This window comes from Caloenas nicobarica, chromosome 18 (genome assembly GCF_036013445.1).
Source record: "Caloenas nicobarica isolate bCalNic1 chromosome 18, bCalNic1.hap1, whole genome shotgun sequence".
In the NCBI taxonomy this organism is placed as follows: domain Eukaryota; kingdom Metazoa; phylum Chordata; class Aves; order Columbiformes; family Columbidae; genus Caloenas; species Caloenas nicobarica.
Window position 1 is genome coordinate 7,601,506 of NC_088262.1, and position 14,890 is coordinate 7,616,395.

At 39.4% G+C, this 14,890-nt stretch overlaps 1 protein-coding gene across 9 annotated transcripts in view; it reads left to right on the plus strand.

The window, feature by feature from the left end:
• Positions 1-14,890, plus strand: part of TNRC6C (trinucleotide repeat containing adaptor 6C) — a 93,734-nt gene that overhangs the window by 34,223 nt on the left and 44,621 nt on the right. For all 9 annotated transcript variants that reach the window (XM_065647500.1, XM_065647505.1, XM_065647506.1 and 6 more), the window contains one exon: positions 8,980-9,309. In XM_065647500.1, coding sequence (XP_065503572.1) covers positions 8,980-9,309 — 330 coding nt within the window. The remainder of the gene's footprint in view (positions 1-8,979; positions 9,310-14,890) is intronic.

Genomic DNA, 14,890 nt, shown 5'->3' on the forward strand with positions numbered 1-14,890 from the left:
CGTATCCAGTTCGTGGGTTGGAACTTGATCTGTGTTTGCCTAGTGGGTCTTATTAAAATGAGTTAGTGGAGTTTCGATATTTCCGAATACTCTGGGAAGGAATACAAGATGTGAATTCTCTAGCTGTGAAGAGGGCTTTCTAGGAAAATCTTATATCCGAAATCTGAAAAAACTGTGACTGTTTGTAAGTGCTGGCTGAGCAATCCCTCTGTTCATTCAGAGCTGCCCTCTCCTGTCATCGGAGAGTGGTAGTTTATTCATCTCAGCAATGACTTATCTCCCTTTCATCCTTTTCAGACAGTTATTAATGCTGTTGTTTCTTTGTTTTATAAACACGAGTGATTAAAAACTTCTAATAGCTTCATTATTTTTCTTTTTCAATAGGCAAGTTTTCTGGTGTCAGTGTGTCCTGCTCTGGAGGTGGGAACTGAGTTTGCTCCAGGAGCCTGAAATCAAAGTTAAATGTATGATGACATGTTAAACAAAATATGCCTGTGCTGAAATGTCAGAGGCTTCAGGACAAACGTAGTCTAGAGACCAGCTTCTAGCAAGATGTCTTTATTTATTCGTCATTTTACAATGGGCGCGTATTTGGACAAGTCTGTGTGTAGAGAGATGTATGTGATTAGTAGTGGTATTTGAGTTACATGAATTAATAAATGTGGCTTCACATCGCCTGTAAATTGAAGAACTATCGCTTGAAAGAAAACAGACAAATTGTTAAATCTTGAAAGTTACCATCTGTTAGCGGTTCAGGTCCTGAAGGAATGCAGCTATGATAATTTAACTGTTCCGTTACCCAAAACCTTGATTTGTGATTTGGTCCTCTAAGTTGGAGGCCTGATGTATAAGGTCCAATTTCTGTTCATCAGTTGTACCGTGGTAAACCATGTGTGTGCATTCAGGGCCTCCAATAAACATGAGTTTGATTTGCAGTCAAAGAGCATCATATTTGCTTTGGATTATCAATCTATTGTTGATGACAGCCTATCAACCTAATTAGCTCTACCATTTTTTATGACACAGCTAATTAATTGTGAATTTAAAATTAAAATTATAATCAGTGCTAACATGGAGGAAAGCAATGAGGAAAATATTAGAAGCTCTTAAAAGTGTAAGTATTCTTCACAAGACTACTGCATATAAAAACCAGCCTGGGAAATGTAGAATGGGATGGAAGAAAACTTTCAAAAATATATATTGAATCACACAAACCAGGTTTTGTATCTTTCTCTGAAAAGAAGTATTTGGCACCTTCCCAGCTGGCAGATCTGAAAGAGAAAAATGTAGATACTGTTCGAGAAAGGGAAACAAAAGCCAGTGTCTGAGCTCTGAAGTGTTCAAGGATCTATGTTTTCATTAGGAGCTTCTTAAGTTAAATTAATGGTAAAACCCTATATTCACAAGAGTTGGGCTCGGGCTGTTTGGTGCGCAGAAGTTGTGCAGCAGGGTGGGCTGTGCTGGGCTTACAAACAGAATGCAAACCCCTTTTGGGGGAGGCATAAAATGTCACTCAGTACTGATAGAATTTCAAGTTAACGTTAATCAAGAACAAAACGGAGAGGGTCTGGACAAGTGGGGTTGATGAAGAAAGACCATGCCTTAAACTTATTTTAAAAACTGCAGAAGCAGGAGAGAGTGCTGTGACTGTCAGCCTGAGAGAAAAATGATTTCTTTGGAATGGCCGAGGGAGGTGGGAGGACCAAGTAAGTTGGATTTAGAGCTCCGTTTTACATGTAGGATTGCAGAAAATAATGATGGAAAGTTTCTTGTGAGGTCATCTATTCCATCCTCTTGCCCTGAGACAAGATCACCAAACCTGTATCATGTCTGCAGATAATCCTTAATCATCCTGATTGTTAGAAATGTAAATCATAATCTCCCTGGCTGCCATTTAAACCCAGCAAGTCTTGACTTTATTGTGGGATGGGCTTCTGCCTCTTCCTTTGCATTTTTTTCTCTTTTTTTTTTTTTCTTTGTGTGCCCAATGTCTTGTAGACTGAATTACTTCTTTGCCTTGTGTCTGCTGTGGTAGTTCATGTTCTCAGATTTCTGTATCCTTTGGACTCTTCCCAGGTGGTCCAGCTCTTTCCTGAAGAGAGATGGTCAACCTTGGGGATGGGCAGTGCTCTGGTGAAGGCTTTAAGATGCCACACTGAAGTAGAAGGGTCACTTTGAGCCTCATAGCTGGTTATTCCATTACAACACTTGACACTTGGCAGATATTTATACTTCTCTTTGTTTTGTGATCTGCTAAAACATGGCGTTTTTTTCTGCAGAACTGATATGGAGTAAGTTGATGACTGATGCATTTAATTCTTCCTGCCTAATAACGTTGACTTTCCTTATTGAATTGTGGTTGCTTTTTTCACACCATTTCTTCAGTTTATCATCGCTGAGTTCTGATCCTATCACGCAGCAATCTGATCACCCCCATCTTCTTTCTCCCTAGCTTGGTGTCATTTGCAGATTTAATAGGGATATTCTCTAGTCCATCATCCAGTTGTTAATGAAAATATTGAACAGCGTAGGCTCGGATCAAGTCCCTGTGGAATCTATTCTGAAACATACTTCTGTTTTGACAGCAAACCATTGATTCTCTCAGAGAATATTTCAACCAATTTTACATTTAGCTCACATTTTCCCAATTTGCTCATGACAATATCAAGTAAGAATTTCATGTCAGAAACGATTATGAAGTTAAGATGCATAGAGAGCGCTTTGGATAGTAGGACACTGATGGAAAATGTGAGAAAATAGGGTAGAATTTTTTTGAACTGAAGCAGGTGACTGGGTCTGAAATGCAACCAAATGGAATACACTTGCCAGCTTCCTTTAGTATTTATTGTTCTAGCAGATCCAGGAATGAAGATTAAAATCAAACCTTTAATTTCTAAGAGGTAATACAGAAGTCTCACTCTTGGGAAGAGGATTTGTAACTGACTTGTCACTGTGGGCCCTGTAACTTATTGAAGTTTCCTCATAGAATACTGGTTTCCCACAGATGGTTGTAAAATCTTTCTGGATGAGATATTTTCAAAGGAGGTTTCCCAGCATCAAAGACCATCTTGGTAAACATGACTTTAAAACTATTCCAAAACAAGTGGGGAGGCCCTCATCTCTAGGTTATTTCCTGAATAAAATGTCCATCTTTTCACAGAATCAATTTTTAAAAACTGTCTTTTTACAACAACAGGAGAAAGGCCTTTTCAAATGTGATTCAGGTATAAGTTGGTGCAGTTCTAGATGGGTGGGCGTGTATTCAGAGCTTTGTCTTTTTCTTTTCTGGAGTTGCAAGCTCACTCTGTTCTAATTAATTATGCAGTGTATAACCATGCATTAAAATACGAGTTTTAATCAGTTGCAGTTTAGGTAATTTATAAAGAATAGCAATTATTAAGAACTAAAGCTGATTTCTGGAGGCGCGAGGCTGAGACTGGCGGTATGACCACACCGCACACCGCCACTCCTAATGCAGGGATGAGGCATTAGGTAAAATATCTTTCCAAGAAACTTCCTTGCTTATCTCCTACCACTAAGTCACAGAACACTGAGTTACCAAAGATGGTCGAGGAATCCTAACAATTGATTTAGAGGTTTTCCATTAACTTTGCAGCTTCCTGTTAATTCCTAGTCTGGCTTCAAATTTCCTGGCAAAAAAAAAAAGAGTTCTGTATAGGAGATCTAAGTTGCTAGAAGTGAGAGACGTCTGTAGAGACCGTCGGGAAAGGTGGGTTAGGGTAAGAGGTTTTAGAAGTAGGATGTTGAAATACTAAGGAAGGAGGCGGGAAACATTGCAAAAGGTGAGGGAAGGAAGTGGAGATGAGACACCTGGAAAAGGAAGAAGATGCGCTGTGGTCAGTTAGGACACACAGAGCGGGGAATAAACCAGGGAAAGACTATTTGTTCTTAGTATTAAATAAATGGTATGTTCAGGAATTAGTACAAAATCAAAGCATTTCTTAAAATAAGTGGTGTTGAAGTTCTGAGGCCATAGTAATGCATATGATTTTAACCCTGAATGTGGGATTTGATGTCAAACTGCAGCTTCTGGTTACATTTTTAAAGTCAGCATGAGTACTACTGAAAACTAATTTTGGAATATTTCTTGGCTTTAGACTGTAACTTTTTGGCAGTTTTTTTCATGGGAGGTATGTGTGCTTGGGGAAGGGAAGATCCGGACAGAAAATTACCCACTTTTGTACAGAAACAGTAGGAAGCAGGTTTTTATGCAGTAGTTTACTGAAATACCTTTACTGTTGCCAGTAGATGTCACTGTGGATAAAAAATACCAGCTCCTAGTAGACAAAGGAGGTAATTTGCTAAATGAAAATTCATCCTTTGAAAGTAGATTGGGGGGGCAGGATTTTTTTCCTAAAGAAAGACCTTTTTCAGCATATGAAAATGGATTTCATACTTATCAGGACATCTATTTTTGCCCACTACGATCCTACATTTTTTATTATCTTCGCCCGACTTGGGTAAGTTCACGTCTTTCCGTGTGACTTCAGAGGGGTGTCTGTGTACGAGCGTGCTCCTGTTCAGCTTGATTTTGAAAGCGTTTCGTGTTTGGAGGTTGCTTTAATAAGCAGCAGTTGTCGCTACAGTGTGGATGTGCGGGGAATTGGACATGGAGGAAGTGGCTTCATTAAGGTTGATTTGGAGGGGGGAGCAAGACGAGGAAAAAAATTGTCCATATGATTGGCTGGGAGAATAGCTCTGAATTATGGGATCCATCTGTTTCCTGTAATGAATTCATAAACCCATCAAACAATGACCCGAACGAATTGCTGAAGGAAAAAAATAATACACTGGCATGATATGTTTAACGCAGTGAGGCATTGGCGTTGTATAATCAAAAATTCTTCTCACATCCAGCACTTTGTAATGGAGCTGCTGTGTTTAATAGAAGCTGTAAATAAATCCTGTCACAGTAGCAGCCAAGAATGCATTTCTGGGTTTAACTGTTTCTCTTCTGGAATGTCTGGTCCTTGAAGGCTTTAGAAATGCAAGTTTTATAGAGCTGAAGTGAAGGATTCTGAAATATAGAGAAATGTTAATGAGGTGAATGAAAGGAAAAAGCTGCCATAAATCAGTATTATGTGGCTTAACCAGTTTCTTTCATTTATGCCTGTTCTTTCCTTATGTCATAGAAATGTACTTAAAAGCTATTGTTGTAATTGAAATCTGTTAGACTGATCCTATTCATTATATTAATAAAATCCACCTACAATTGCTCGTAACACTTTTTTATGCAGTTGGGATTCCCGAGATTGTAATCATCGAAAAGCATATGGAGTAATTATTGGATTTGTTTGGGTAAAATTGGATTAAGAAGTTTAGATACCATTAAGTACTGATAATTATTACAAGCAACCTCATTGTTTAGTGTATGTACAGCTCTCAGAATGTAGAATAAGCAGATACCCATCACAAACATCTTAAGAGCAAGCAATCTCAAGACTCTTATTTTACGCCTTTAATTGTGTTTCTGCAAAAGGCTTTCTACTTAAATGTTTTTGCTTAGCTCTTTGATCGTGTGCTAGTTATGAAAATCACTTTGTATTAAATCTTTTCCCCCACACATTGTAAAGAATATTTTTAGCATTAAAACAAATTTAGCCATAAAGGCTACATTAAAATTCCTGGATTTCCAGCAGCTGCCCACACAGCATTAGCCATGACAGTGGATTACTTTCAGGTGAAAGGGTAGACAGGCTGCTCCTTCGGGGACTGCCAGGGTCTCTCTATAGATTGGCAGGTTGGCCCTTGGGGCTGATTAAATGTATAGCGCACAGAGCATCAGCGTTGCCGGCAGCCCCTGCTGACCAGAGCTCTGCTGGGCTCTCTGCAAATGGTTGCTGTCTGGTTCACTCTTAGCCTGCAGTTTGCTAAAATATTATGTCTTTGTACGTTGTGTGTTCTGCCAGGGATAGCCATCATCTCGGAATACATCTGTTGCAGGAAGGAGAATGTCTAAATGGTTTACAAAAAAGCTCTTTGAGCAAATATCGTATGACAATTAATACTTAGGAGAGCTAAGGTAGACACTTTGAACGGTAGGTGTTTCTCGGAGTGCATATCAAATGAAAACTGCTGCTTAAACATTGCCGAAGATGACTTTAATAAATAGGTGTTGAGTGTTTCAAAGAATACAGTCACATTGTATTTGTAACATATACTCTGCAAATATTATTGCTCTATTTGAAGGCTAAATTCTAGACTGATAAGAAGCTGGAATTTGGGGATCAAGCCCATTCCTATTATGTTCTTCACATTTTGCTTTATTTCCTGTCAATGGTGTAATTAAATGGTGATTTTTCCAGCTACCATGATCTGTATACACAGTATTCTTGCAAGAGCTTCCATTTAACTCAAAGAGATTTTCATATACAAAAAGAACCTATCATTGGTATGTTGATTAGAGAAAAAACATTATTATTAATAGGCAGAAATATTTTTATTCTAAAATACAGCATATTTAAAATCTCGATTTCTTTGTTCTTATTTTTGCTCATCTGTGATTCAGATATTTAGAGGGAAGCATTGTTTCTAACACTGGAATTGGGTTTCTCTGGCCACACCTTTGTGATGAAGCTGCTTTGTTAATTGACATTACATTAAAGCAAAAAATTGTTTTTACTCTATGACTTAGATTAGTGATTTTTAATAGGTATACATATAAGCATGCACGTGCCTATTTGGAAGTATCAGGTGTGTTATAATACTTTTTAAAAAGCAGCCTGCCTTGCTCTCTCAAATATGTTTCCAATGAATTAGTATTGCTGAAGATGATCTTGGGGCCAGACAAATATCAACTGTTGACATTGCGCCAGTTAATGGTTTTAATTCTCTTGTGTACTTATTTAATTCCATGGCAAAATAATTTCTTAGTTTAAAAAAAAAAAAAAAGCAAAAGCACATCAAGGCAGGGTCTAGTAGTGTCTCACTTTTCTGGGTGGTTGATCCTTCCAACCTTTTTTACCAGCTGTTCAGAACAATGGAGTGGTTGAGTGTGCAATGGCCAGAGCTGAGCTGGCTGGGGAGAGCTGGTGCGTGACAGTGAGACCTGCGCTCGGGTCCCCAGCACAGGACAGACATGGACCTGCTGGAGAGGGGTCAGAGGAGCCACAGAAATGATCCAAGGCTGGAGCAGCTCTGCTGGGAGGACAGGCTGAGAGAGTTGGGGTGTTCAGCTGGAGAAGAGAAGCTCCGGGGAGACCTTATTGCAGCCTTATTTTTTACACTGAGGGTGGTGAGAGCCTGGCCCAGGTTGGCCAGAGAGGTGGTGGATGAACCATCCCTGGAGACATCCCAGGCCAGGCTGGACGGGGCTCTGAGCAACCTGAGCTGGTGCAGATGTCCCTGCTCATGGCAGGGCTGGCACCGGATGGGCTCTGAAGGTCCCTTCAACCCAAACCATTCTATGATTGTATGAATGTTGGGGAGCAACCCTCATCCTCACTCTTCTGCCTGTCCCCTTTTCCTCCTTGTCCCCGGTGTTCCTCTCATCTGCTGGCACAGGGGTTGATCTGACCGGTCTGCCAGCCCAATGGGAGAAACCCCCTGGCTGAAATGGTTTGTTGGTTTTGGTAGATCAGACTGTGTCTGGAGTGCTCTTTCTGAATCTTCTGGCTGTAGGCAAATCACATACAGCGTCATCCTTTGCACAAGTACTTAGTACTTCAAATTTCAGTGTTTGTAAATGCTTACATCTTTGGAATAATAATAATAGTAGGAGTAGTAGTAGGTGGTAAAAGCTTACATCTCTGTAATAATAGTAGCAGTAGTAATAATAATAACACTACCCCAAGATCTCTAATTTTCTCTTTCTGCTCTCCATCTCCCAAATGAAATGGAAATACGCACTTTGTTCAAAAGCATAAAAAGTGATTCTGTTTTAATTATATTTTCAATTTTTGGCTTTGGACAACAGGCACTTGAACAGCAGGTGCCTGACTGTGCGCATACACCGGTCTGAGCGGTGTGGCCTGAGCCTGGGTTTGCCCTGCAGCAGGTCTGGTACCTGCAGGCAGGTGATGGTGCTGACCCATAGAAGCCGTACATGCCCTCCCGTGGCAGCCTGTCCAGCATGCTTGGTGTCCTAATAACTCTTCCATTTTCTTTTTTTAAAAGAGAGTTACTCTGTGCCACTATTTTTTAATAATTATTTGAGCATAACAATTTTTAGCCATACTTTTTATTTTTTGAGCTTTTACTTACTGCTTTAGGATAAGTGTACTTAGACATCATGGTGTGACGCAAATCCAAGATGTCCTAGAGATGCTGGAAGTGAAAACATCGAAGAAGTTTTTTCACATGCCCTGTTGTAGAGTTTATAGGAAATCAGTGTTTTTCTTCTTAGTGTTATTATTTCCCTAAATCATATTTAGTGTAAACACGCAGACACACGCATAGACACATACATTTGTGTATATGGGAGCCGTTTGAGTGTCGGCATGAACTTGGTTGTGTGAACATCGACTGCTCCGTCTTCAGCCTGTGTGCTCCCTCTCCTCTCCTCAGGCACCGGCTATGAGACATTTATAGGAACCAACTTCTGTTGGGTGCTGCTGACTTCTGAGGCCGCCTGGGAAGCGGGAGGTGTGTGAGATAAAGCCGGGGGGGTTGCACAGTTAAAAAAAGATGTGTAGGCTCTCACTAAGGGTTGGGTGTGAAGCCTGTGTCAGCTGTATTCTGGTTTATGCTTTACAGTATACAAAATCAGGGTTTTAGTCATAGCCTGCTGAAACATATTTGCAATCTACATACATAGCAAACTAGCCCTGAGTTCTGGTTGTAACAGTTTTCTGTTTAGAATATATTTTATAGTCCATGTTTTGCCAGCTGTTTGGGAGACTGAAAAACATTATCCCTTTTCTCAGTTCCAGAAAACAACCAACCAAAACAAAACACAACTATTCTGATACTAAAGCAATTTTTCTTTTTGTTTCCTTTATTTTTTTTTTTTTAATGTAGTGCCAGAACCTATTAAGACCAGTTTAAGCCAGCCCCAACCTGCCGGTACCGGTACCAGTACTTCCACCAGCACTATTCCCAACAGCAGCAATGGCAAGCGTGCGTCTGCTAATGGGCAGCAGGCAGCTGCGTCCCGTTACCTGCCTCGTGAGGTGCCTCCACGCTTCCGCCAGCAAGAACAGAAGCAGCTCCTAAAGCGGGGACAACCACTGCCTACTGGGACGCTGAGCGGCACCAGCCCAGCACCGGCTACTGGCCAAGCAGGGGCGAGTCCTCCTCCGACGCAGCAAGGAGCAGGTGGGCAGCATCATCCCAGTAAGACCCAAACAGGTAAGGATCGAAACCCAGGGGGATGTCAACTCCTTTCTGTGGTTATGCCGTCCACTGTTAGCGTGGGTGTTGCAAAAATTGAAGCGATGTTAAGAATTGTCTTCGAATAACAAGATTTGAAGCGAAGCGTATGCTGTTGCTCTTTTTCTTACAGGATATATTATGTCATTTCTAGGATTCAGTTCTAAAAGGTTTTCCTATTTATTCAGATGCTCAGACCTGTGTCTTTTTCCAGTTTTTTTTCTATTTCCTTGATATTTATAATGGATATGATCATCAGGAAATGTAAACGTGTCTTTAGTGATCATTCTTACGGAAGCTTTGTTAATTTGGGTGTTTCCAAGTTTTTTTCTATAATTTTGGCAATTTTAATGTTCGTTAAAGAGAGTTTTGCATAAAATTATATATAAATAAAAAATAGGAACTTTGCTTATGTTGTGACACTTGTATGCCTTTATTTGCTTATGCTCTCAATTGTTATTTTCACATTAGGAAAATAATATTTTGGGAAGAGTAGTTGAGTATCTTAGGCCTTTCTACCACTTCATTCTGTCCTTTGCAGATAGGCACACTGGCCTTCTTTTGCCTACTGGAAATAGTATGTCGAGGAAATAGTATGTCTTAGCTACCTTTTTTCCCTGAGGCTGCAATGAGAAAGTCTGAAACACCTCTCTTCTTATTTGCCCTTCTGTGCTAGAGATCGTGTAACTTTTACAATGGAGATGAGCTTAGTCAGTAATTGGTATAAATCACCTTTTCATCACTGCTGTGTATGCGTGTTTGCAAAGCAGGGAATGTTCTAAGGTACAGTTATCTGTGACTTAGGAAAAGTTATCTGGATTAAGTCACAAGGGGTTTTTTGATATCTTGAATATTAGTAATTTCTGCGTGATCTCGAGTGTCGCTCATTATCACTCATTAGCTCTGTCAGACATCACAAAATTTGGATCTGAACTGTCTGCAGTTTTTTCCTTTGGGCATTAGTGAATCTTTCACTATTTTTGCTGTGCTTGCTGCTGTGATACTGAACTCCAGCAGAGAAAATTATTTGGTGTTGTCCTTAGAAGTTTTAGTTAGATAAGAAAAATTATCTCTCTCAGAAATTATAGCTTTTATGGTTATCGAGATGCATTTGAAAATAATACTCAACCACTCCCAAGAAACACAAATCCGAAAAGGGAAAATAAAATAAGTGTTTATTTACTTAAAATGTTGGGTTTTTTAGGGAGGGAAAGAGGTTCTACTTCTGTATTCTCAAGTATTTGGGTTTGGTGAGGTGGGAAGTAATCACATCCCACCAGTCTGAGCAGCATTCTCATCTTCTTTGCAAATCACAGGTCAGGAGGGGTGGTGGCTGACATTGATGATTTCTTTTTGATTTGGAGATGTTTGATACCTGTCAGACTAATATTCCGTGTTAGATGTATTTTTTCATATAGAAATATATTAATATATGTGTATATATATAGCTAGAGGTTTATTATTTTATTTTCAGAAAGACAGATTGACCAACTCAAGTGGCTCAGGCTGAGGGCCAGTATTAGACTTTTTGTAAGCATCATTGTAGATGTATCTGAAACATCTTTGTTTGATCTTTAAGAAACACACTGTAAATCGTGAAAGAAAGTCCACCATAAATCATAACATAATCCATAAAAGAACTTAGCTTGTAAGAGCATAGAACGAGCTGTCTGACTTTGATCTTGCCAGATGCAGTTGTACATCGAGGTTTTAGACTACTTTTCCTGATTCCTATTTTAACTTGCTGTATAAAATTAGCACTTTTTTCTGTAGTTTGTCAGCCTGGCAACTATGAGCAGATGTTTTACACTGTTAAATTAATTTGCTTTTTTACTCTTTTGCTACTTTTCTGTCACTGTTGGAAAAATTCAGCACACAGTAAAAGCCACTACAAATGAGCGGAGGAGTGCAGCAGTTTTTCTGCTTCATATTATATTCCACGTTTCACAAAAATAAGTTAACCCCTATCAAATTCTTAGCAAAAGTATTACCTGAAAGCAATTAGTGCACAGGTTCAGAATTGTTAGGTTGTTGTTTGCTGTGTAAACTCTAAACAAAAGCTTTCAAAGGCACCTGAAAACCTGTGTGCACTTCTTGGAGCAGCAAAGAGAATCTTAACCAAGCTAAATGCTTGGCTACTTTTTTGTCTGCTGGCAGCAAGAGGTTATGTTTTGAGACTTCAGTAGTTGCATCTTCCTTATAAAAAGAACTTGCTGAGTGCTAGAGCTCATTTAGTTCTCTTTCCAGCAGGTGGAGCATCAGTTCATTTACTAACTACAGTTACAGGAGAAAAAAACCATAAGCCTATCTAGCTCAGTTTTTAACGACAGCCGTGGGCCTGGCTGCTTTCTGAGGATCTCACTTGTGAGAGAGTTTGTAGCCATGAAGTACATATATTGGCAGGCTTACTCAGTCTTCTTGCTGGCTTCGTCTTCACCTTCATGAGCATGAAGAGCAAAAAGTAAGAAGTGTATCCAGGGAAGGCCAAAACCTTTTCGTCTCAGCTGTTAGGATTTGAGTAACTATTAGCCTTGAGATTCTATATCCTGAAAGCCTCCAGCACGTAAGTTATAAATTTTCCTTGAAGTTTAGTTCAAACTGGGTCATATTTTTGTGAATATGAAAATAATGAATTTTAAACATGAGGATTCTGACTGAGCAATACCTTGTAAGAAGGAAACTATTCACCGCTCTCCTCTTATCATCAGTAGGAACTATATTCCTTTAAATATGTCTCTGGTTCCCTGTGCATTCCACTTACTAAAGAGTCTTTGCAAGTAAAAGTTCTCTGGGAAAGAGAAGGGAAGGAACAAAGTAATCAAAATTGTCCAGAAGAATCAGCGTAGGTGCCTGTTCCGCATATAAACAGGAATTTTGTCTGAACAGCACCTGCATTGTGGGAGAGCGATCACTTCATGAAATTCAGTGTCTTCAAAGTCTTCAGGCAGTCGCTGGTGTGTCAGTGCTTGGGGTTTCTCCCGCCCTGGTAACCTGGCCTGACCAGAGCTGGTTACACCTGAGCGGGGTTCTGCCCAAGCAAGACTCTGTATGCGGCTCCTTTATCCTCGTGGTGAACAATAGTAACTTTCTTTCGATGCATGACCTGGTATTAATCAAGGAGCCAGGAACATTTAAGGTAGGATCTTCTATCCGGAAGATGCTGAGTAAATTCATATCTGTAGCCTTTCTTTTTGTAGAGTCATATTTCTTCATATTTGACTTGAAATTATGCAACCATGTTCCTTCCAGGCCTGATACATAAGAACGTGGATACAAGGAAGGCTGTTATAGAGGCAATGCCAGCCTCTTCACTGTAAAAATCACGCCGTTTTATCTCTTTATTCTCTTATCAGCAGTCTGTGTTATCTGCTGCCTTGGCCTATCCAAAACACTTATCAGAACTCTGACTGCAGTGTCATGAATTAAAAAGGATGTTCTGCCAATGTAAGGGAAGTGGGAATTAATGACCACTAATATATTCTTTGTCAGGTTTATCATCTGGAAATATCAGTGAAGTAGATGAGAGTGGTGATTTTTTGTTTTTCTCTTTTAAGGTAATCTGTAAAACATTAACTAGGCAAACTTAAGGGAAGAAATTAAAATGTTTCAAATTGCCTAGAATATTTTAGAAATGTTATTCCTTGAAAAGTCTTTTATTCATTGTTAACTATTATGAAACTTTTCTATAGTACTTTAAAGCATTTTCTGTAGAACAGTTATTTGTCTGGAACTTTTATCTTGAGCTATAAAGCTTGTTCTTGACATGCCACCTCTGATCCCTTTCAGGATTACACTGAGGGAAAGCTGTATCTGTAATTTATGAGCATATTCTAATATCTAGTCTAGTTTCTTATTTTTACTTAAAGATGGAGCATTTTCTCTTTTCCCTCCCCACTTGGTCAACCAACTCCAGTAAATTTAGACAATGGTTAACTTCCCTTATTAGGGTGTGAGGCATTAATGGAATGATCCTTTTGCCATGTGATCTGAAAGAATTAAGGTAATTTTGGGAAAAAGCCATGGGAGATTAAAAATAACAAGTAATATATCCTTCTTTGTTTCTTTACAAATTATGGAGTTTGTATAGGAGTCTCCAGGCAATCACTGTGTGTTTGATGATTATAAGAAAGAAGATCAAAAGAAGTAATCAGTTTTTCTTGAAGATGCCTTTCACTTTTCTGCAATTCAGCAAAGTGAAACCAACATCCATCAACTCCAAAGAAATGTACCGTGTCCTACAGGAGTCATGATGAAACTTCTACATGTCTTTTTTATTTGCAAGTAGAGTATTTTGTGGAACGGATCTGTAACATATGTTTCCAAAAGTCTAAAAAGAAATGAAAGCCAGTAATTCATGCAGGAGTCAAAATGAGAGAACACACCAGCATTGTGGAAACTGAGGAGTTACACTTTTAATTTGTTTTATCTGTTTTTTTCTGGGACGTGAGCATTTGACAGCAGTAACAGAGTATTTTCCTGCTGTGGGCTGACTCCAGATTCTGCGCTAAGCTTTTCTATTCTATGAAGCTGGAAGTTTTATGTAATGTTTCAAGATTTCTTTAGGTGCAGTTTGCATATTCGTGCTTCTGGCGTTGGTATGTGCTTGTTGAAGTGTTGTGTCCAGTTGGAAGTTGCTGAGTGCCATTGTGTGGCAGGTTAACTTTTCACAGAAATCTGTATTAACTTTGCTTTTGGTAATTTTTTTTTTAGGACGCAAGATTAGAAAACAACCTGCTTTCTGTTAAAATCATGTCTGATAATACTAGTTTCAAACATCCATTCTTTTAACTGTGGGTTACTTTATTGTTCCTTCTAACAGCGATTTTATTCAGTTGTAAAGTCAAATTTGGATAAAAGTTTTAGGGAGAGATAAGATCTTTTCTAAACCACTCAATATAGTTGGGAAACACAGATAAGCTTTTTTGTCTCCCATGTAAATTTTCAAAAATTCCATATAATGCTTTGAATATAGATGGAGAAGTGCCAAGCTCTGTGTAGCACAAATACAAGCATTATGAATGAAAAATGATGGTAAAAACTCATCAGTAAACTAATCTGTGGAATGAATTTTTCTGTATTGTATATGTTATCCGACATCAGGCAGCAGAGCGTGAAAAATAAATCTGCTGCTTCAAATCTATTTGACAGTGATTAGAATTTTTCACTGGGAGAAGGAAAAATAGAAATCCGTAAAAGGATGAATAACTGAGATGCCTTTATGGTTTTGCTGTCCTCACTTCCAAAGAGAGAGGCTGTGCAAAAGCGTAATGACTCAAAGGCCGCTGCTTTTGCTTTGGAATCGGCAGACCTGCGTCCTACCTGTCGAGGGCTGTGCCCTAGTGATGGCCAGAAACATGAACTGCCCAGGTGTCTGCGGGGAAAAGGTCAGGAGGCAAAGAGTCTGGCAAGTTGCTAAAATGTGCAGATGGCAATTTTCTGACAAAGCGTGTGGAGAGCCCGAGTAGCAGGACCTGTCTCTGATGGCGGAGAACTAAAAGGCAGAAAGCACCTAAAGTCAAAGTGACTGGGAAATAAGAGTTTGGTCCTGAGGAAGAGCAGC